The sequence below is a fragment of the Oncorhynchus masou genome, unplaced genomic scaffold (assembly GCF_036934945.1).
Source record: "Oncorhynchus masou masou isolate Uvic2021 unplaced genomic scaffold, UVic_Omas_1.1 unplaced_scaffold_1342, whole genome shotgun sequence".
In the NCBI taxonomy this organism is placed as follows: Eukaryota; Metazoa; Chordata; class Actinopteri; order Salmoniformes; family Salmonidae; genus Oncorhynchus; species Oncorhynchus masou.
The window spans coordinates 77,622-99,616 of record NW_027003305.1 but is presented as its reverse complement, the minus strand read 5'-3'; the positions used below and the strand labels follow the sequence as shown (position 1 = coordinate 99,616).

The 21,995-nt window shown below is 48.3% G+C and overlaps 1 protein-coding gene across 2 annotated transcripts in view; it reads left to right on the top strand.

The window, feature by feature from the left end:
* The window catches only part of LOC135530437 (phospholipid-transporting ATPase ABCA3-like), an 89,596-nt gene that overhangs the window by 52,254 nt on the left and 15,347 nt on the right, over positions 1-21,995 (top strand). For both annotated transcript variants that reach the window (XM_064958763.1, XM_064958761.1), the window contains 12 exons: positions 6,855-7,010; positions 7,991-8,201; positions 9,399-9,549; positions 10,023-10,121; positions 15,789-15,987; positions 16,218-16,524; positions 16,749-17,022; positions 18,825-19,029; positions 19,291-19,510; positions 20,517-20,675; positions 21,242-21,414; positions 21,735-21,869. In XM_064958763.1, the coding sequence (XP_064814835.1) occupies positions 6,855-7,010; positions 7,991-8,201; positions 9,399-9,549; positions 10,023-10,121; positions 15,789-15,987; positions 16,218-16,524; positions 16,749-17,022; positions 18,825-19,029; positions 19,291-19,510; positions 20,517-20,675; positions 21,242-21,414; positions 21,735-21,869 (2,289 nt within the window). The remainder of the gene's footprint in view (positions 1-6,854; positions 7,011-7,990; positions 8,202-9,398; positions 9,550-10,022; positions 10,122-15,788; positions 15,988-16,217; positions 16,525-16,748; positions 17,023-18,824; positions 19,030-19,290; positions 19,511-20,516; positions 20,676-21,241; positions 21,415-21,734; positions 21,870-21,995) is intronic.

Here is a 21,995-nt window from a genome sequence, read left to right as displayed (position 1 = left end):
GTATTCCTTATGTCTCTGTCTTGTCTCCAGTTGAAGGGGTATTCTTTATGTCTCTGTCTCGTCTCCAGTTGAAGGGGTATTCTTTATGTCTCTGTCTCGTCTCCAGTTGAAGGGGTATTCCTTATGTCTCTGTCTTGTCTCCAGTTGAAGGGGTATTCCTTATGTCTCTGTCTTGTCTCCAGTTGAAGGGGTATTCCTTATGTTTCAATCTCGTCTCCAGCTGAAGGGGTATTCCTTATGTCTCTGTCTTGTCTCCAGTTGAAGGGGTATTCCTTATGTCTCTGTCTTGTCTCCAGTTGAAGGGGTATTCCTTATGTCTCTGTCTTGTCTCCAGTTGAAGGGTTATTCCTTATGTCTCTGTCTTGTCTCCAGCTGAAGGGTTATTCCTCTCTCTGTCTCGTCTCCAGTTGAAGGGTTATTCCTTATGTCTCTGTCTTGTCTCCAGCTGAAGGGTTATTCCTCTCTCTATCTCGTCTCCAGTTGAAGGGGTATTCCTTATGTCTCTGTCTTGTCTCCAGCTGAAGAGGTATTCCTTATGTCTCTGTCTTGTCTCCAGCTGAAGTGGTATTCCTTATGTCTCTGTCTTGTCTCCTGCTTAAGGGTTATTCCTCTCTGTCTCGTCTCCAGTTGAAGGGGTATTCCTTATGTCTCTGTCTCGTCTCCAGTTGAAGGGGTATTCCTCTCTCTGTCTCGTCTCCAGCTGAAGGGGTATTCCTTATGTCTCTCTCTCGTCTCCAGCTGAAGGGGTATTCCTTATGTCTCTGTCTCGTCTCCAGCTGAAGGGGTATTCCTTATGTCTCTGTCTTGTCTCCAGTTGAAGGGTTATTCCTCTCTCTCTCTCTCGTCTCCAGCTGAAGGGGTATTCCTTATGTCTCTGTCTCCAGTTGAAGGGTTATTCCTCTCTCTCTCTCGTCTCCAGCTGAAGGGGTATTCCTTATGTCTCTGTCTTGTCTCCAGCTGAAGAGGTATTCCTTATGTCTCTGTCTTGTCTCCAGCTGAAGAGGTATTCCTTACGTCTCTGTCTCGTCTCCAGTTGAAGGGGTATTTCTCTCTCGTCTCCAGCTGAAGGGGTATTCCTTATGTCTCTGTCTTGTCTCCAGCTGAAGGGGTATTCCTTATGTCTCTGTCTTGTCTCCAGTTGAAGGGTTATTCCTCTCTCTCTCTCGTCTCCAGCTGAAGGGGTATTCCTTATGTCTCTGTCTTGTCTCCAGCTGAAGAGGTATTCCTTATGTCTCTGTCTTGTCTCCAGTTGAAGGGGTATTCCTCTCTCTCTCTCGTCTCCAGCTGAAGAGGTATTCCTTATGTCTCTGTCTTGTCTCCAGCTGAAGGGTTATTCCTTATGTCTCTGTCTTGTCTCCAGTTGAAGGGGTATTCCTCTCTCTCTCGTCTCCAGCTGAAGAGGTATTCCTTATGTCTCTGTCTTGTCTCCAGCTGAAGGGTTATTCCTTATGTCTCTGTCTTGTCTCCAGTTGAAGGGGTATTCCTTATGTCTCTGTCTCGTCTCCAGTTGAAGGGTTATTCCTTATGTCTCTGTCTCGTCTCCAGTTGAAGGGTTATTCCTTATGTCTCTATCTCGTCTCCAGCTGAAGGGGTATTCCTCTCTGTCTCGTCTCCAGCTGAAGGGGTATTCCTTATGTCTCTGTCTTGTCTCCAGTTGAAGGGGTATTCCTTATGTCTCTGTCTCGTCTCCAGCTGATGGGGTATTCCTCTCTCTGTCTCGTCTCCAGCTGAAGGGGTATTCCTTATGTCTCTGTCTTGTCTCCAGTTGAAGGGGTATTCCTTATGTCTCTGTCTCGTCTCCAGCTGATGGGGTATTCCTCTCTCTGTCTCGTCTCCAGTTGAAGGGGTATTCCTTATGTCTCTGTCTCGTCTCCAGTTGAAGGGTTATTCCTCTCTCTGTCTTGTCTCCAGTTGAAGGGTTATTCCTCTCTCTGTCTTGTCTCCAGCTGAAGGGTTATTCCTCTCTCTGTCTTGTCTCCAGTTGAAGGGGTATTCCTTATGTCTCTGTCTCGTCTCCAGCTGAAGGGGTATTCCTTATGTCTCTGTCTCGTCTCCAGCTGAAGGGGTATTCCTCTCTCTGTCTCGTCTCCAGCTGAAGGGTTATTCCTCTCTCTGTCTCGTCTCCAGCTGAAGGGTTATTCCTCTCTCTGTCTCGTCTCCAGTTGAAGGGTTATTCCTCTCTCTGTCTCGTCTCCAGCTGAAGGGGTATTCCTTATGTCTCTGTCTCGTCTCCAGCTGAAGGGTTATTCCTCTCTCTGTCTCGTCTCCAGCTGAAGGGTTACTCCTCTCTCTGTCTTGTCTCCAGCTGAAGGGTTATTCCTCTCTCTGTCTCGTCTCCAGCTGAAGGGGTATTCCTTATGTCTCTGTCTCGTCTCCAGCTGAAGGGTTATTCCTCTCTCTGTCTCGTCTCCAGCTGAAGGGTTATTCCTCTCTCTGTCTCGTCTCCAGCTGAAGGGTTACTCCTCTCTCTGTCTCGTCTCCAGTTGAAGGGTTATTCCTCTCTCTGTCTCGTCTCCAGCTGAAGGGTTACTCCTCTCTCTGTCTCGTCTCCAGTTGAAGGGTTATTCCTCTCTCTGTCTCGTCTCCAGCTGAAGGGGTATTCCTCTCTCTGTCTCGTCTCCAGCTGAAGGGGTACTCCTCTCTCTGTCTCGTCTCCAGTTGAAGGGTTATTCCTCTCTCTGTCTCGTCTCCAGCTGAAGGGTTATTCCTCTCTCTGTCTCGTCTCCAGTTGAAGGGTTATTCCTCTCTCTGTCTCGTCTCCAGCTGAAGGGTTATTCCTCTCTCTGTCTCGTCTCCAGCTGAAGGGTTATTCCTCTCTCTGTCTCGTCTCCAGCTGAAGGGGTATTCCTTATGTCTCTGTCTCGTCTCCAGCTGAAGGGTTATTCCTCTCTCTGTCTCGTCTCCAGCTGAAGGGTTATTCCTCTCTCTGTCTCGTCTCCAGCTGAAGGGTTATTCCTCTCTCTGTCTCGTCTCCAGTTGAAGGGGTATTCCTCTCTCTGTCTCGTCTCCAGCTGAAGGGGTATTCCTCTCTCTGTCTCGTCTCCAGCTGAAGGGGTATTCCTCTCTCTGTCTCGTCTCCAGCTGAAGGGGTATTCCTCTCTCTGTCTCGTCTCCAGCTGAAGGGTTATTCCTCTCTCTGTCTCGTCTCCAGCTGAAGGGGTATTCCTCTCTCTGTCTCGTCTCCAGCTGAAGGGGTATTCCTCTCTCTGTCTCGTCTCCAGCTGAAGGGTTATTCCTCTCTCTGTCTCGTCTCCAGCTGAAGGGTTATTCCTCTCTCTGTCTCGTCTCCAGCTGAAGGGGTATTCCTCTCTCTGTCTCGTCTCCAGCTGAAGGGTTATTCCTCTCTCTGTCTCGTCTCCAGCTGAAGGGTTATTCCTCTCTCTGTCTCGTCTCCAGCTGAAGGGTTATTCCTCTCTCTGTCTCGTCTCCAGCTGAAGGGTTATTCCTCTCTCTGTCTCGTCTCCAGCTGAAGGGTTATTCCTCTCTCTGTCTCGTCTCCAGCTGAAGGGTTACTCCCTCTCTGTCTCGTCTCCAGCTGAAGGGTTATTCCTCTCTCTGTCTCGTCTCCAGCTGAAGGGTTATTCCTCTCTCTGTCTCGTCTCCAGCTGAAGGGGTATTCCTCTCTCTGTCTCGTCTCCAGCTGAAGGGTTATTCCTCTCTCTGTCTCGTCTCCAGCTGAAGGGTTATTCCTCTCTCTGTCTCGTCTCCAGCTGAAGGGTTATTCCTCTCTCTGTCTCGTCTCCAGCTGAAGGGGTATTCCTCTCTCTGTCTCGTCTCCAGCTGAAGGGTTATTCCTCTCTCTGTCTCGTCTCCAGCTGAAGGGTTATTCTCCTCTGTCTGTCTCGTCTCCAGCTGAAGGGGTATTCCTCTCTCTGTCTCGTCTCCAGCTGAAGGGTTATTCCTCTCTCTGTCTCGTCTCCAGCTGAAGGGGTATTCCTCTCTCTGTCTCGTCTCCAGCTGAAGGGGTATTCCTCTCTCTGTCTCGTCTCCAGCTGAAGGGTTATTCCTCTCTCTGTCTCGTCTCCAGCTGAAGGGGTATTCCTCTCTCTGTCTCGTCTCCAGCTGAAGGGGTATTCCTCTCTCTGTCTCGTCTCCAGCTGAAGGGTTATTCCTCTCTCTGTCTCGTCTCCAGCTGAAGGGGTATTCCTCTCTCTGTCTCGTCTCCAGCTGAAGGGGTATTCCTCTCTCTGTCTCGTCTCCAGCTGAAGGGTATTCCTCTCTCTGTCTCGTCTCCAGCTGAAGGGTTACTCCTCTCTCTGTCTCGTCTCCAGCTGAAGGGGTATTCCTCTCTCTGTCTCGTCTCCAGCTGAAGGGGTATTCCTCTCTCTGTCTCGTCTCCAGCTGAAGGGGTATTCCTCTCTCTGTCTCGTCTCCAGCTGAAGGGGTATTCCTCTCTCTGTCTCGTCTCCAGCTGAAGGGGTATTCCTCTCTCTGTCTCGTCTCCAGCTGAAGGGTTATTCCTCTCTCTGTCTCGTCTCCAGCTGAAGGGTATTCCTCTCTCTGTCTCGTCTCCAGCTGAAGGGGTATTCCTCTCTCTGTCTCGTCTCCAGCTGAAGGGTTATTCCTCTCTCTGTCTCGTCTCCAGCTGAAGGGGTATTCCTCTCTCTGTCTCGTCTCCAGCTGAAGGGGTATTCCTCTCTCTGTCTGAAGGGGTCTCTCTCTGTCTCTCCAGCTGAAGGGGTATTCCTCTCTCTCTGTCTTGTCTCCAGTTGAAGGGTTATTCCTCTCTCTGTCTCGTCTCCAGCTGAAGGGTTATTCCTCTCTCTGTCTCGTCTCCAGCTGAAGGGGTATTCCTCATGTCTCTCTCGTCTCCAGCTGAAGGGGTATTCCTCTCTCTGTCTCGTCTCCAGCTGAAGGGGTACTCCTCTCTCTGTCTTGTCTCCAGCTGAAGGGGTATTCCTCTCTCTGTCTCGTCTCCAGCTGAAGGGGTATTCCTCTCTCTGTCTCGTCTCCAGCTGAAGGGTTATTCCTCTCTCTGTCTCGTCTCCAGCTGAAGGGGTATTCCTTATGTCTCTGTCTCGTCTCCAGTTGAAGGGGTATTCCTCTCTCTGTCTCGTCTCCAGCTGAAGGGGTATTCCTCTCTCTGTCTCGTCTCCAGCTGAAGGGGTATTCCTCTCTCTGTCTCGTCTCCAGCTGAAGGGTTATTCCTCTCTCTGTCTCGTCTCCAGCTGAAGGGGTATTCCTCTCTCTGTCTCGTCTCCAGCTGAAGGGTTACTCCTCTCTCTCTGTCTCGTCTCCAGTTGAAGGGTTACTCCTCTCTCTCTGTCTCGTCTCCAGCTGAAGGGGTATTCCTCTCTCTGTCTCGTCTCCAGCTGAAGGGTTATTCCTCTCTCTGTCTCGTCTCCAGCTGAAGGGGTATTCCTCTCTCTGTCTCGTCTCCAGCTGAAGGGTTACTCCCCTCTCTGTCTCGTCTCCAGCTGAAGGGTTACTCCTCTCTCTGTCTCGTCTCCAGCTGAAGGGTTATTCCTCTCTCTGTCTCGTCTCCAGCTGAAGGGTTATTCCTCTCTCTGTCTCGTCTCCAGCTGAAGGGTTACTCCTCTCTCTGTCTCGTCTCCAGCTGAAGGGTTACTCCTCTCTCTGTCTCGTCTCCAGCTGAAGGGGTATTCCTCTCTCTGTCTCGTCTCCAGCTGAAGGGGTATTCCTCTCTCTGTCTCGTCTCCAGCTGAAGGGGTATTCCTCTCTCTGTCTCGTCTCCAGCTGAAGGGTTACTCCTCTCTCTGTCTCGTCTCCAGCTGAAGGGGTATTCCTCTCTCTGTCTCGTCTCCAGCTGAAGGGTTACTCCTCTCTCTGTCTCGTCTCCAGCTGAAGGGGTATTCCTCTCTCTGTCTCGTCTCCAGCTGAAGGGGTATTCCTCTCTCTGTCTCGTCTCCAGCTGAAGGGTTACTCCTCTCTCTGTCTCGTCTCCAGCTGAAGGGGTATTCCTCTCTCTGTCTCGTCTCCAGCTGAAGGGGTATTCCTCTCTCTGTCTCGTCTCCAGCTGAAGGGTTATTCCTCTCTCTGTCTCGTCTCCAGCTGAAGGGGTATTCCTCTCTCTGTCTCGTCTCCAGCTGAAGGGGTATTCCTCTCTCTGTCTCGTCTCCAGCTGAAGGGGTATTCCTCTCTCTGTCTCGTCTCCAGCTGAAGGGGTACTCCTCTCTCTGTCTCGTCTCCAGCTGAAGGGGTATTCCTCTCTCTGTCTCGTCTCCAGCTGAAGGGGTATTCCTCTCTCTGTCTTGTCTCCAGCTGAAGGGGTATTCCTCTCTCTGTCTCGTCTCCAGCTGAAGGGGTATTCCTCTCTCTGTCTCGTCTCCAGCTGAAGGGGTATTCCTCTCTCTGTCTCGTCTCCAGCTGAAGGGTTACTCCTCTCTCTGTCTCGTCTCCAGCTGAAGGGGTATTCCTCTCTCTGTCTCGTCTCCAGCTGAAGGGGTATTCCTCTCTCTGTCTCGTCTCCAGCTGAAGGGTTATTCCTCTCTCTGTCTCGTCTCCAGCTGAAGGGGTATTCCTCTCTCTGTCTCGTCTCCAGCTGAAGGGGTATTCCTCTCTCTGTCTCGTCTCCAGCTGAAGGGGTATTCTCTCTGTCTGTCTCGTCTCCAGCTGAAGGGGTACTCCTCTCTCTGTCTCGTCTCCAGCTGAAGGGTTATTCCTCTCTCTGTCTCGTCTCCAGCTGAAGGGTTACTCCTCTCTCTGTCTCGTCTCCAGCTGAAGGGGTATTCCTTATGTCTCTCTCGTCTCCAGCTGAAGGGGTATTCCTCTCTCTGTCTCGTCTCCAGCTGAAGGGGTACTCCTCTCTCTGTCTTGTCTCCAGCTGAAGGGGTATTCCTCTCTCTGTCTCGTCTCCAGCTGAAGGGGTATTCCTCTCTCTGTCTCGTCTCCAGCTGAAGGGGTATTCCCAGGAGAAGATTCCAGCTGAGGTGGACCGGATCATCAGGATTCTGAACCTGGAGGACAAGCGACATTCCCACTCCAAGACCCTGTCAGGTGGGATGAAGAGGAAACTATCCATTGGCATCGGCCTCATCGGAGACTCCAAGGTCAGTATTGGCTTGTGTCCCAAATGCCACTCATTTCCCTATTCAGTGCACTGCTTTTGACCTGAAGGTATGGTCTTGTCACTCAATTCAAAATGGCTTTATTAACCCCAGAGGGTTAGTTAGCGTGGCATTGTCAAAGTACAGGCATAACATAATTGCACAAATAAATACATATCCCTTTGACCTTTTCCACATGTTGTTGTGTTACAGCCTGCATTTAAAATGGATTACGTTGAGATTGTTGTCACTGGCCTAAACACAATACCTCATAATGTCAAAGTGGAATTATGTTGTTTTTTTATGTACGAAAATATAACGCTGAAATGTCTCGAGTCCATAAGTATTCAACCCGTTTGTTATGACAAGCCTAAATAAGTTTACTCCTAAACATTTGCTTAACAAGTCACATAATAAGTTGCTAACCCATGCAATAATAGTGTTTAACATGATTTTTGAATGACTATCTCATCTCTGTACCCCCCACATACAATATGTAAGGCCCCTCCGTCTAGAACCAATTTGACAGCCCTTGAAGAATGTAGAAAATAATAAATGGGCAAATATTGCACAAACCATAGAGACTGACCCAGCCTACTCACAGCTGTAATCCATGCCAAAAGTGCTTCTACAAAGTATTGACTCGAGGGTGTGAATACTTAGGTAAATTAGACTTTTATTTATTTCATTTTCAAAAATTCCTAAAAACGTGTTTTTACTTCGTCATTATTGGGTATTGTGTGTAGATGGGTGAGAAAAACAATCTATGAAATCCATTTTGAATTTGGGCTGTAACACAACAAAATGTGGTATGAATAGTTGATGCACTGTATGTGCAACACACAAGGCTATTTCAACACATCTTACCCCTCTGGCTCTTTCTCTGTCCCTTCACTTCCGTCCCTCAATCTTCCCTTTCCTCCACCCCCCTCCCTGTCTCTATCTTTGTCCTTCCATCCCTCCATCTCACCACTCCTCCCCAGGTGGTGATGTTGGATGAGCCCACGTCGGGCATGGACCCGTCGGCGAGGCGGGCCACCTGGGACCTGCTCCAGGGCGAGAAGCGCGGGCGCACCATCCTGCTGACTACGCACTTCATGGACGAGGCCGACCTGCTGGGGGACCGTATAGTCATCATGGCTGGGGGAGAGCTGCAGTGCTGCGGCTCTCCACTGTTTCTCAAGAACAAATACGGTGAGAGGAGGGAGGGAGAAAGAGAAGAATGGGGAGAGAGGGTAAAGGGTGTGTAGAGAGGGGAGAGAGGGGAGGGAGAGGAGGGAGGGAGAAAGAGAAGAATGGGGAGAGAGGGTAAAGGGTGTGGGAGAGGGGAGAGGGAGGGAGGGAGAAAGAGAAGAATGGGTAGAGGGGGTAAAGGGTGTGGGAGAGGGGAGAGAGGAGGGAGGGAGAAAGAGAAGAATGGGTAGAGGGGGTAAAGGGTGTAGGAGAGGGGAGAGGAAGGGAGAAAGAAAGAGAAGAATGGGTAGAGGGGGTAAAGGGTGTAGGAGAGGGGAGAGGGAGGGAGGGAGAAAGAGAAGAATGGGTAGAGGGGGTAAAGGGTGTGGGAGAGGGGAGAGAGGAGGGAGGGAGAAAGAAGAATGGGTAGAGAGGGTAAAGGGTGTGGGAGAGGGAAGAGAGGAGGGAGGGAGAAAGAAGAATGGGTAGAGAGGGTAAAGGGTGTGGGAGAGGGGAGAGAGGAGGGAGAAAGAGAAGAATGGGTAGAGAGGGTAAAGGGTGTAGGAGAGAGGAGGGAGGGAGAAAGAAGAATGGGTAGAGAGGGTAAAGGGTGTGGGAGAGGGGAGAGAGGAGGGAGGGAGAAAGAGAACAATGGGTAGAGAGGGTAAAGGGTGTGGGAGAGGGAAGAGAGGAGGGAGGGAGAAAGAGAACAATGGGTAGAGAGGGTAAAGGGTGTAGGAGAGGGAAGAGAGGAGGGAGGGAGAAAGAAGAATGGGTAGAGAGGGTAAAGGGTGTGGGAGAGGGGAGAGAGGAGGGAGGGAGAAAGAGAAGAATGGGTAGAGAGGGTAAAGGGTGTGGGAGAGGGAAGAGAGGAGGGAGGGAGAAAAAGAACAATGGGTAGAGAGGGTAAAGGGTGTGGGAGAGGGAAGAGAGGAGGGAGGGAGAAAGAGAACAATGGGTAGAGAGGGTAAAGGGTGTAGGAGAGGGAAGAGAGGAGGGATAATAAAATGAACAGGTGTGATGGAGAGGTTGTGGAAACAGAGAAGAGAAGAGGTGGAATGTAGTGGTGAAATGAAAAGGGTTGGATAGAAGGGGTGAAGTGGGAGTGAAGAATACAAGACAGAACATAGTGTGAATAACTAGTCATGGTAGAATGTCATGAGGTGATGGTAGAGGGATTCAGAGATGTAACTTCACCTTCCTTCTCCTGCGTCTCAGGTGCTGGCTACCACATGGTGATCGTGAAGGATGCGCTGTGCAACGTGTCTGAGATCACACGGCTGGTCCACATGTACGTTCCCAATGCCACGCTGGAGAGCAGTGCTGGGGCTGAGCTCTCATACATTCTGCCCAAAGAGAGCACCAACCGGTAAGACAAAATCAATACCCAATCTCACACAGGCCATCAGTGCCGATGGCCACAGCTCAGTGTTTAGTGTGACACACACATACTATTTTTGTCAGTCTATTTTGATGAGCCCAAGTTGGGTCCAATCTGAGGGTGTTGCTGCTTGCTACAGTATGATTACAGACACCTCTACTTTTAGAGGTAAGGGTGATGTTTCAAGTAGATATATAGCTTATGTCCCAAATGGCACCCTATTCCCTATTTGGTGTACTACTTTTGACCACTTTTGACCTGGTGAAAAGTAGTGCACTAAAATGGGAATAGGGTGGTATTTTGGTCCCTGCCCTAGTTGTTGGTTTTATCTGGAGGGAGTATTGACTGACTGTTGAGGTTGTTTAACGGCCTGTGATGTCACCGTAGATCCCCATGACAGAAGACTGTTTTAGACCCGGGTCTGACTGATCTCTGATGGATCAATGTTCTTCCCTCTCCAGGTTTGAGCTGCTGTTTGCAGAGCTGGAGATGAACAGAGAGGAGCTGGGCATCGCCAGCTATGGAGCCTCTGTCACCACCATGGAGGAGGTCTTCCTCAGGTATGGGATTACACACTCACCACAGCTCCCAGGGAGAGTACCAGCTAGGTCTGGACCTCTCACCACAGCACCCAGGGAGAGTACCAGCTAGGTCTGGACCTCTCACCACAGCACCCAAGGAGAGTACCAGCTAGGTCTGGACCTCTCATCATAGCTCCCAGGGAGAGTACCAGCTAGGTCTGGACCTCTCACCACAGCACCCAGGGAGAGTACCAGCTAGGTCTGGACCTCTCACCACAGCTCCCAGGAAGAGTACCTTAAAGCTTGCAGTTGTAATAAATATTAACACTTGTCATGAGTATGTATGTACCTGCAGGCTTTTAAGTGTGCGCACATATATATATATATATATATACAGTGCCTTGCGAAAGTATTCGCCCCCCTTGAACTTTGCGACCTTTTGCCACATTTCAGGCTTCAAACATAAAGATATAAAAGTGTATTTTTTTGTGAAGAATCAACAACAAGTGGGACACAATCATGAAGTGGAACGACATTTATTGGATATTTCAAACTTTTTTAACAAATCAAAAACTGGGCGTGCAAAATTATTCAGCCCCTTTACTTTCAGTGCAGCAAACTCTCTCCAGAAGTTCAGTGGGGATCTCTGAATGATCCAATGTTGACCTAAATGACTAATGATAATAAATGCAATCCACCTGTGTGTAATCAAGTCTCCGTATAAATGCACCTGCACTGTGATAGTCTCAGAGGTCCGTTAAAAGCGCAGAGAGCATCATGAAGAACAAGGAACACACCAGGCAGGTCCGAGATACTGTTGTGAAGAAGTTTAAAGCCGGATTTGGATACAAAATGATTTCCCAAGCTTTAAACATCCCAAGGAGCACTGTGCAAGCGATAATATTGAAATGGAAGGAGTATCAGACCACTGCAAATCTACCAAGACCTGGCAGTCCCTCTAAACTTTCAGCTCATACAAGGAGAAGACTGATCAGAGATGCAGCCAAGAGGCCCATGATCACTCTGGATGAACTGCAGATATCTACAGCTGAGGTGGTAGACTCTGTCCATAGGACAACAATCAGTCGTATATTGCACAAATCTGGCCTTTATGGAAGAGTGGCAAGAAGAAAGCCATTTCTTAAAGATATCCATAAAAAGTGTCGTTTAAAGTTTGCCACAAGCCACCTGGGAGACACACCAAACATGTGGAAGAAGGTGCTCTGGTCAGATGAACCCAAAATTGAACTTTTTGGCAACAATGCAAAACGTTATGTTTGGCGTAAAAGCAACACAGCTCATCACCCTGACCACACCATCCCCACTGTCAAACATGGTGGTGGCAGCATCATGGTTTGGGCCTGCTTTTCTTCAGCAGGGACAGGGAAGATGGTTAAAATTGATGGGAAGATGGATGGAGCCAAATACAGGACCATTCTGGAAGAAAACCTGATGGAGTCTGCAAAAGACCTGAGACTGGGACGGAGATTTGTCTTCCAACAAGACAATGATCCAAAACATAAAGCAAAATCTACAATGGAATGGTTCAAAAATAAACATATCCAGGTGTTAGAATGGCCAAGTCAAAGTCCAGACCTGAATCCAATCGAGAATCTGTGGAAAGAACTGAAAACTGCTGTTCACATGCTCTCCATCCAACCTCACTGAGCTCGAGCTGTTTTGCAAGGAGGAATGGGAAAAAATTTCAGTCTCCCGATGTGAAAAACTGATAGAGACATACCCCAAGCGACTTACAGCTGTAATCGCAGCAAAAGGTGGCCTACAAAGTATTAATTTAAGGGGGCTGAATAATTTTGCACGCCCAATTTTTCAGTTTTTGATTTGTTAAAAAAGTTTGAAATATCCAATAAATGTCGTTCCACTTCATGATTGTGTCCCACTTGTTGTTGATTCTTCACAAAAAAATACTGTTTTATATCTTTATGTTTGAAGCCTGAAATGTGGCAAAAGGTCGCAAAGTTCAAGGGGGCCGAATACTTTCTCAAGGCACTGTATATATACACACACATACATACACACCTGTGTGCCGTTTAAGATGGAGGATGATGTGTGTCATGTGCATGGCCTTAATTCTATTACAGCATATTGGATAACTGTCTTTCATATTCCATTCAACCAGCTCAGTGTAACATCGATAGGCTTAGGCTACTACATGATACTCACATGTTCCCTATACCCATCATGAGGTTGCTACAACCTAGCCTGTGAATGAAAGTTTACAACGTCAGTGCACACAGGTCGAGAGAAACAGTGACAGACAGTGACACATGCAATACCGCCTTGCACAGTCTTGCCTGCGTCTAGCTGATCTAGGGTGTAATCATTAGTCTAACAGTGGCAAGTGAGAGTTTCTATTGGACAAATTCAGGAATGTTTATCCCTGTTTCGTTCCGTGTGCTTCCGTTTTAAGAAATGTTTTTCAACAGAATCCTTGGAATGAATTCACCCGTGATCACTCATGAACATTTGTTTCATAGCAGCCTTGTTAAATTCCTTCTCATATCTATGCTCTCTCCTCCTCTCACCTTTTTCCATTCACTTGTGGACTTCTTCAATGCACAACACATTAGATGTATGTGACCAGGCGAAGAAACCTTTCCAAGCCAAACCATATCATAACCACTAAAGCCTACATCGTTGTCACCATATTAGCTAAAGTAACGTCCTAGTCAACATGGCTAATAGAAATAACAGGTTACTAAACCCGCTACAATCATGCAGTAACGTTAGTGTGCAGTCAGTAAACAGTTTAGCAGTTAGCAGTCCATCTGTTTGAGCAGGGGGTTTGAGTAGGCTAAACTAGCTAGCTGCATTTGCTAGCTAAGTAAGTGAAACTGAAAGTTAAAAAAAAAGATAATCTTTCTCTTGCTTCTCTTTCATTTTGGAAGAAATTAATTTGTTAACTGTTCACCTATTGTCTTTATCTTTCTTTGAGTCAACTACTCACCACATTTGGTGCATTGCAGTGCTAGCTAGCTGTAGCTGATGCTTTCAGTACTAAATTCATTCTCTGTTCCTTTGGTTTTGTGGACAACATGTCAGTTCATGTTGCAAGAGCTCTGATAGATTGGAGGACGTCTCCTGGAAGTTGTCATAATTACTGTGTAGGTCTATGGAAGTGGGTGAGAACCATGAGCCTCCTAGGATTTATATTGAAGTCAATGTACCCAGAAGAGGACGGAAGCTAGCTTTCCTCCGGCTATGCCATGGTGCTACCCTACAGTGTTGTTGAGGCTATTGTAGACCTTCACTGCAAAAAAGTGTGTGTTTTAATCAATGATTTGGTGACGTGAATATATTTTGTATAGTTTTATCTAAAAAAGATAACTTTTTATACATTTCTATTTTTCTGAGGAGGACGGTCCTCCCCTTCCTCCTCTGAAGAGCCTCCACTGACACACACACACACACACACACACACACACACACACACACACACACACACACACACACACACACACACACACACACACTTATTCCAGTTCTCATCTTCCGCTCAATTACTCTGCATCACCAACCAGCCAGCTGCTTTCAGCTTACATCTGAGCAATTATTTCTGCCTGCGTTTAAAGCCTCTTTGTGTGTGTGTGTTTTTAAGCATATTTTAACGTGAGTGTGTGTTTTGGGGGGGGTGAGCATACATACATGCATGTCTTTGTGTTACTGTCTGGTAGGATAGTTTGTTTGCCTGCACGTGTTCTTGTGGGCACGTGTTTTTTCAGTGGAACACAGCTGTGAAGGCTCTAAACAGGATATAACAATTACCTCCAGAATATCTCATTTCAGGCGTCATTATTTGTACATCACTATGTGGGTCTGTCAGTGAGTGTCTCCATCCCCGTATACAAAAGCCACATTAGTCCTTAATTTTCAACTCCACTAAAAGCCACCATCTTAACACGTGTTCAGTCTGTACATACCCTGGCTGTTACATGCAGCCTCTTTCCATTACCAATTTCATTCAGCTGTATTCCCACCCAGCTCTCTGAAGGGGTGGACCATCTACATTAGTCCTGTCATTTCAGTTTCAGTTCAAATATACTGAAAGCCACCTAATTTAACACCTGTTCAGACTGTTCCTACCTCGGCCAAGTCATTTCTGCTTCTCTTCATCTTACTACATATGCAGTCTCTTGGTCATTATCAATTTCATACAGCTACAGCAGATGCCCGAGTCCATTTTCACACCCTGGATAGGGGTCTCGAAGATCACTTATAGAACTGTTAGATGAAGCTCTTTGAGGGGAGTGCTGTCTGTGCCAGGCGTTGTGGGAGTGGGGTTTGGCTGGATGAAATGATCATTCATTTGTAATGGACAGAAATGGCGTTCTGGCTATTGTGGTTGTCCAAGCTCCTGTCCATCCCCTCAGAGTGAGAAGACGAGAGAGTTAGCAGGACTGGAATGACATAAAATGCTCACCGTCACCATCACCAGTAGCACAAACACACTCCCACTTATTAAGTCCTCTCCGATGAGCTCCTTTGTTTGGTGTACAATAGACCCCGGGTGTGTTCCTGAGTTCTGTGAAGAGATTTCAGCATCAACATCCATCTGATTCACACACAGTGCTCTCTCCATAAGCCACTTCCGGAACATAAAGATTAATCCAATTATAAATGAATGTGTTCCATGTCTATAAATACATTTGTACAGTCTAAAACGGTCAGGATGTCATACAGTACAAAGAAAGGTTCCTACGTTCCTCCGGACCACCTGACATGATTAGGGAAAAATGGTTCTCGAACTAAAGTTTCCTGGTCAGGACACATGGTCTGGAAAAACTCAGCATAGTTAATTGAATTTACAGATGAATTGAATTGTCATAATCTAATACTAGGTATCTAACTACTGTAAATTGTATATTTCCTTATGTTGTCCTGATAAAGCTCCGTTCAGTAGGGAAGCTCAGTTAAATTGTTATAAGTAACTTCATCCCTGTCTACTGTCAGACTAGAGAAGTCCACTAAGTTGTATTGGTCCCTGTCTACTGTCAGACTAGAGAAGTCCACTAAGTTGTATTGGTCCCTGTCTACTGTCAGACTAGAGAAGTCCACTAAGTTGTATTGGTCCCTGTCTACTGTCAGACTAGAGAAGTCCACTAAGTTGTATTGGTCCCTGTCTACTGTCAGACTAGAGAAGTCCACTAAGTTGTATTGGTCCCTGTCTACTGTCAGACTAGAGAAGTCCACTAAGTTGTATTGGTCCCTGTCTACTGTCAGACTAGAGAAGTCCACTAAGTTGTATTGGTCCCTGTCTACTGTCAGACTAGAGAAGTCCACTAAGTTGTATTGGTCCCTGTCTACTGACAGACTAGAGAAGTCCACTAAGTTGTATTGGTCCCTGTCTACTGTCAGACTAGAGAAGTCCACTAAGTTGTATTGGTCCCTGTCTACTGTCAGACTAGAGAAGTCCACTAAGTTGTATTGGTCCCTGTCTACTGTCAGACTAGAAAGGTGTACTTTTTAAATGTTTGTATTTCCTTATGTGAGTCCTCAGAGTGGTGAAGTTGTTGGTCTCTAGCCTGGACATCCAGGGTTTGGGTTAGATACACTGCTACTGTACTAAACTGTACATTCTTGTGTATTTCCAGAGTGGGGAAGCTGGTGGATTCTAGCCTGGACATCCAGGGTTTGGGTTAGATACACTGCTACTGTACTAAGCTGTACATTCTTGTGTATTTCCAGAGTGGGGAAGCTGGTGGATTCTAGCCTGGACATCCAGGCCATCCAGCTTCCCCCGCTGCAGTACCAACACGAGAGACGCTCCCACGACTGGACCATGGACGACACCAGCAGCTACAGCGGCATGACGGACGTCACCGACTTCACTGACAGCGGCACGCTCATCTCCGAGGACTGCTCCAACATCAAGCTCAACACCGGGGTGAGAGAGGAGAGTTTTTGTGTGTGAGTTCAGACAGGACGTGAGCTAAATGTCAATATAGAAGGTTGCCTGTACACATCTTCTCTTTCTGTCATTGATATGGTTTATTAGTAGGAAGGTTTAGGAGCTTACAAAATATAGGAACATACTGTATTAAATCAGGGGTGATATGGAAATAATCTCTTGCTCTTCTCTCTCTCTCATGTCTGTCTTCCCACCCTCCTCTCCAGGCCAGACTGTACATGCAGCAGTTCTATGCCATGTTCCTGAAGCGGGCGCTCTATAGCTGGAGGAACTGGAAGGTGATTGTGGCCCAGTTCCTGGTGCCCCTGGTGTTCACCGTGCTGGCCCTGGTGGTGGCAAAGACCTTCCCCGGGCGCCACGACTCACCGCAGCTGAGGCTGGCACTGGGCCGCTACGGCCCCACCACCGTGCCCGTGGCCCTGGAGCCCGGCAAGGGACCGCTGGCAATCGCCCTGGCACAGGTGTATTCTTCACAATTGGCAGCCCAGCAAGCCCAGGACGTCAATATTAGGGGTAAGCGTGACAGCATGTTGGAAGAGATCACAGGATCACAGTACCACATAATAACTAGTTATTTGAGATGAAAGGTGATTTGTAGATCAGTGATTCTGTGCAGTTGTCTGCAATGTAGTGAATCTCAAACACGCATGGTGGAAGCTGCTTTAGACCATAGAGATGCAGACATGGAAAAAGCTTGTCTTTACTGATCCACCCTATCCCCTGCTTCTTCTCCTCAGACTTCACGGAGTACGTGCTCACCAAGACCGAGGAGGAGGGCGGGGCATTCAACGAGCGCTGTGTGGTGGGTGCATCATTCAGCGGCGGCACGGGGGAGATCGCCGAGGTCACGGCCTACTTCAATAACCAGGGCTACCACACGGCCGCTACAGCCCTGATGATGGTGGACAACACCCTGTTCAAAATGCTGGCCGGGCCCAACGCATCGATTATGACGGGAAACATGCCCATGCCCCGCAACGTCTCAGAGAGCGCCCAGAGTCAGCTGACAGAGTGAGTGGGGAGTATGGCAGGGATGGAGGGGAAGGAGGGAGGGAGGGAGGGAGGGATGGATGGAAGTGGAGAGGGTGTTATGAAAAGAGGGGAGGGGATAGGAAAGGAAGGAGAATGGATGGAAAAAGAGGAGAGAAGGAGAAGAAGGTATGGACAGAACACAGGTGTTATCTTGAACACATTTGAGAAGAGGAGTGAATATTTAGTTGAGCCACTCTGACTCAGTTCATAACTTCCTTATTGTTGTCAGATAGAAGTTGACTTTTCCATCAACCACCTTGTTTTGGGTCCTTATTCTGGCCTATCCTTTAAACACCTGCGGTCAACACATCTGTTACAGCCACTAAACCCCAATTAAACCAGGGTACTTCCCAAATGGCAACCTATTCCTTACAGAGTGCACTACTTTTCACCAGGGTCCATAGGGCTCTGGTCAAAAGTAGTACACTATGTAGGGAATAGGGTGCCATTTGGGATGGATACACATCCAGTCAATGACCTCCCGGCCCTGCTGGATGGCTGGCGGGATCGATGGGGAAGCAACAGAGGCTGATAACAAGTTAGAGTCTGAGGGGGAGATATTGACCAACACCATTCATCAGGAGGTGTTTTTTTAGAGGTGAGAGGATGGAGAGGGAGTGGTTCGGTCAGGTATATTGATGGGAAGAAGGATAGAGTGAAAGAAGGATGAGAGGATAGAGGTCTGGTGAAGATGTTCTCCTGGCTCTCAGGATATTTATTGTTTCATAATACTCCATCTCTTCCTCTCCCTCCTTTCCCCTCTGCCTGCCGACCTCACCACTCTACATAATCTGCCTCCCTCCTTTTCCCCTCTGCCTGCCGACCTCACCACTCTACATAATCTGCCTGCCTCCTTTTCCCCTCTGCCTGCCGACCTCACCACTCTACATAATCTGCCTCCCTCCTTTCCCCTCTGCCTGCCGACCTCACCACTCTACATAATCTGCCTCCCTCCTTTCCCCTCTGCCTGCCGACCTCACCACTCTACATAATCTGCCTCCCTCCTTTTCCCCTCTGCCTGCCGACCTCACCACTCTACATAATCTGCCTCCCTCCTTTCCCCTCTGCCTGCCGACCTCACCACTCTACATAATCTGCCTCCCTCCTTTTCCCCTCTGCCTGCCGACCTCACCACTCTACATAATCTGCCTCCCTCCTTTTCCCCTCTGCCTGCCGACCTCACCACTCTACATAATCTGCCTCCCTCCTTTCCCCCTCTGCCTGCCGACCTCACCACTCTACATAATCTGCCTCCCTCCTTTTCCCCTCTGCCTGCCGACCTCACCACTCTACATAATCTGCCTCCCTTACTTTTCTTTCTTGTTTTCTGTGACTCCTCCCAGCTCCATGCCCTTCTTTATTTTCCTACTGACTCTTTTTTATTTGATTTTTTACCCTCCTCTCTTCCGTCTCTCTATTCCGTCTCGCTCGCTCTCTAGTCTCTCTCTTCCGTCTCTCTCTTCCGTCTCTCTCTTCCCTCTCTCTCTTCCGTCTCTCTCTTCCGTCTCGCTCGCTCTCTCTAGTCTCTCTCTTCCGTCTCGCTCTCTAGTCTCTATCGTCTCTCTCTAGTCTCTCTTCCGTCTCTCTCTTCCGTCTCGCTCGCTCTCTAGTCTCTCTATCGTCTCTCTCTCTAGTCTCTCTATCGTCTCTCTCTTCCGTATCTCTCTTCCGTCTCTCTATCTCAATTCAATTAAAATTGCTTTTTTTGCATGGAAAGATTAAAGGGACTGTTTACATAATAAATAGTAACCCCCCCCTCACTACTTCCTTCCTCGACACAGAGGTCAGACGGGCTTTGCCATCGCCATCAACCTGATGTATGGCATGGCATCCCTGTCCAGTACCTTCGCCCTGCTCCTGGTCACAGAGCGTTCGCTCAAGTCCAAGCACGTACAGCAGGTCAGCGGCGTCTACCTCTCCAACTTCTGGTTCTCTGCACTGCTCTGGGACCTGGTCAACTTCCTCCTGCCCTGCATGCTCATGCTGGTCAGTATACCATCTGGATGTACTTAAAGGCCCAATGCAGCTGTTTTTTATTTTAATATCAAATCATTTCTGGGTAACAATTAAGTACCTTACTGTGATTGTTTTCAATGAAAATGGTCAAAAAGAAACAAAATAAGTTTCTTAGCAAGAGCAATTTCTGAAGCAAGAATTTTGCTAGGACTGTCTGTTAATGGTGTGAGTGGGGAGGGTAAAACTGAAAACTAGCTGCTATCCAAACAGTGTTTCACTCCCTCCCAACAGGTGGTGTTCCGGGCGTTTGGGGTCTTGGCCTTCGTAGCAGACAACCACCTGGTTGACGTGTTATTACTCCTGCTGCTATATGGCTGGGCCGTCATCCCCCTCATGTACCTGCTCAGCTTCCTGTTCTCCACCGCTGCCACCGCCTACACCCGCCTCACCATCTTCAACATCATCAGCGGCACCGCCACCTTCCTCACCGTCACCATCATGACCATCCCAGGTGAGAGCCAGGGCCAGGATACTAGCATTTCACACCATCGTGCCGACCCAAACCAAACTGTGCCGGCTCTGATATTTTCAGGATGGTCCAGCAACTGTGGGGATGCGTAGCCAGTACAGCTTGGCCCAGTTTGCTTCTGAGGTGTGAAAAGCCCTTCAGTGTACTGGAACACTGGACCTGTTGGCAGCTCAGACTACACTTCTAACTACATGGGGAATCATTAAGATTTGGCGATTTAGAGCCTGTTTCTCTGCTAGGAAAAATAACGACCCCCTACTGCACACAGGTGCACTTATTTGCTTCAGAACTGGGGATTAGGCTGGCAAAATATGCTGTGGAAATACATTTGATGAATTTCCCTTACCTTGATTCTCTCATCTCAATTCCTCTCCTCATTTCCCTCCTCTCCTCCTCCTGTTTCCCCTTCTCTCCTCTCCTTCCCATCTCCTCCTGTTTCCCCTTCTCTCCTCTCCTCCTTTCCCTCCTCTCCTTCTCCTGTTTCCCCTTCTCTCCTCTCCTTCCCAACCCCTCCTTCTGTTTCCCCTTCTCTCTTCTCCTCCTTTCCCTCTCCTCCTCCTCCTGTTTCCCCTTCTCTCCTCTCCTTCCCACCCCCTCCTCCTTTTTCCCCTTCTCTCCTCTCCTTCCCATCCCCTCCTCCTGTTTCCCCTTCTCTCCTCCTTTCCCTCCTCTCCTCCTCCTGTTTCCCCTTCTCTCCTCTCCTCCTTCCCATCATATCTCCTCCTGTTTCCCCTTCTCTCCTCTCTTCTCCTCCTTTCCCTCTCCTCCTCCTCCTGTTTCCCCTTCTCTCCTCTCCTCCTTTCCCTCCTCTCCTTCTCCTGTTTCCCCTTCTCTCCTCTCCTTCCCATCCCCTCCTCCTGTTTCCCCTTCTCTCCTCTCCTCCTTTCCCTCCTCTCCTTCTCCTGTTTCCCCTTCTCTCCTTCCCATCCCCTCCTCCTGTTTCCCCTTCTCTCCTCCTCCTCCTGTTTCCCCTATTCTCCCCTCCCAGAGCTATGTCTACAGGACCTGTCTCGTAACCTGGACAAGGTGTTCCTGCTCTTCCCTAACTACTGCCTGGGCATGTCCTTCAGCCAGTTCTACCAGAACTACCAGTTCATCACCTTCTGCACCCCCAACCCCGTGACCACGGCCTTCTGCCGTGCCTTCAGTGAGTAGTGTACGGTGTTCTCCTACAGCAGGGAGACAGCAGCCGTAGCTGTATCACAGTGTCCATAGTTGAGTAGAAATAACTATTGTATTCGTAGCTGCTTTGGGAGGGGGGTGGGGACCAAAAATGTAGAGGATTATTTTATGGGACAATATACAAATGTTATTGAGAAAGATAATTTGAAAAAGAAAATGTTATTGCGTTAATAAATATATGTTGGTTCTCTTAATTTTGATAGATACACATGTAATGAGTAAAAGGTTGTTTGTTAATATATAACAGAAGGTTGATGTTAGATTTAGGGTGGGGTCGCCAGAATAAAAATAATAATGAAATGAGTATCCTGAAATGCTGGTGAAAAATAAAGGTCTCCGCTGAAGAAGTTTCAATACCACTGTGGTACATGATATGTAATGGTAGTAATATTGTGATGATGATCACAATAATGTTGATGAGAATGATTCTGACTATGACGATGGTAAAGAGGATGATGAAGAGCCTGTCATGCTTTTTTCTAGTTAACCTTTCGTAGCACTGACTGGTCTTGTTGCTCCTCCCTCTTCCAGACATCACGTACCAGGAGAACTACTTCTCCATGTCGGAGCCGGGGGTGGGGCGTTTCCTGGTGGCCCTGTCCCTGCAGGGTGTAGTCTTCATCACCCTCCTCTTCATCATCGAGATGCAGTGTGTCAAAACCCTCCGCCGCTTCCTCACCCACCTCGCCAGCAGACGTAAACAGGTTAGAAGGGGAGGGGCCAGAGTTGACTATAGGGTGCTGCCTCATGCCCCGGGTGGGTGGAGTTTTCAGAAAATGTGCCCACCTGATGCCCTAAGTGAGATTAAACTAATGCCCCATTTGTTTATATAGGGCTGTAGTCAAGAGCAAATTATACTCCTCTTTTAAGAATTTCAGATTTCTGAAAAACTGGTAAAATGTTGGTGTGGTTGGGTACATGTCAAAATTCAACATTACTGTTCCCTGCTGTCATTTCTTACAGCTGTATTATGCCAATAGTATAAAAAGACCTCATTGATAATGACAGTCAGTATGTCTCCTAGTTGCCTCTGATGGGGGATGCGGCCCTACTGCCGGAGGACAGGGACGTAGCGGAGGAGAGGAAGAGGGTTCTGGATTGTCAGCCCATAGTAGAATCTATGGTGGGGAGCCCACTCATTCTGCAGGACCTCAGCAAGGTACAGTAATCTGTCTGTTAGTCTGGTCTCCCTCCCAGAGGCATCCAGTAGTGGTGAGGGCCTGCCTGCCTGCCTGCCTGCCTCTAGGCACACAGCAGTGATCTCCCTCCCTCCCTCCCTCTAGGC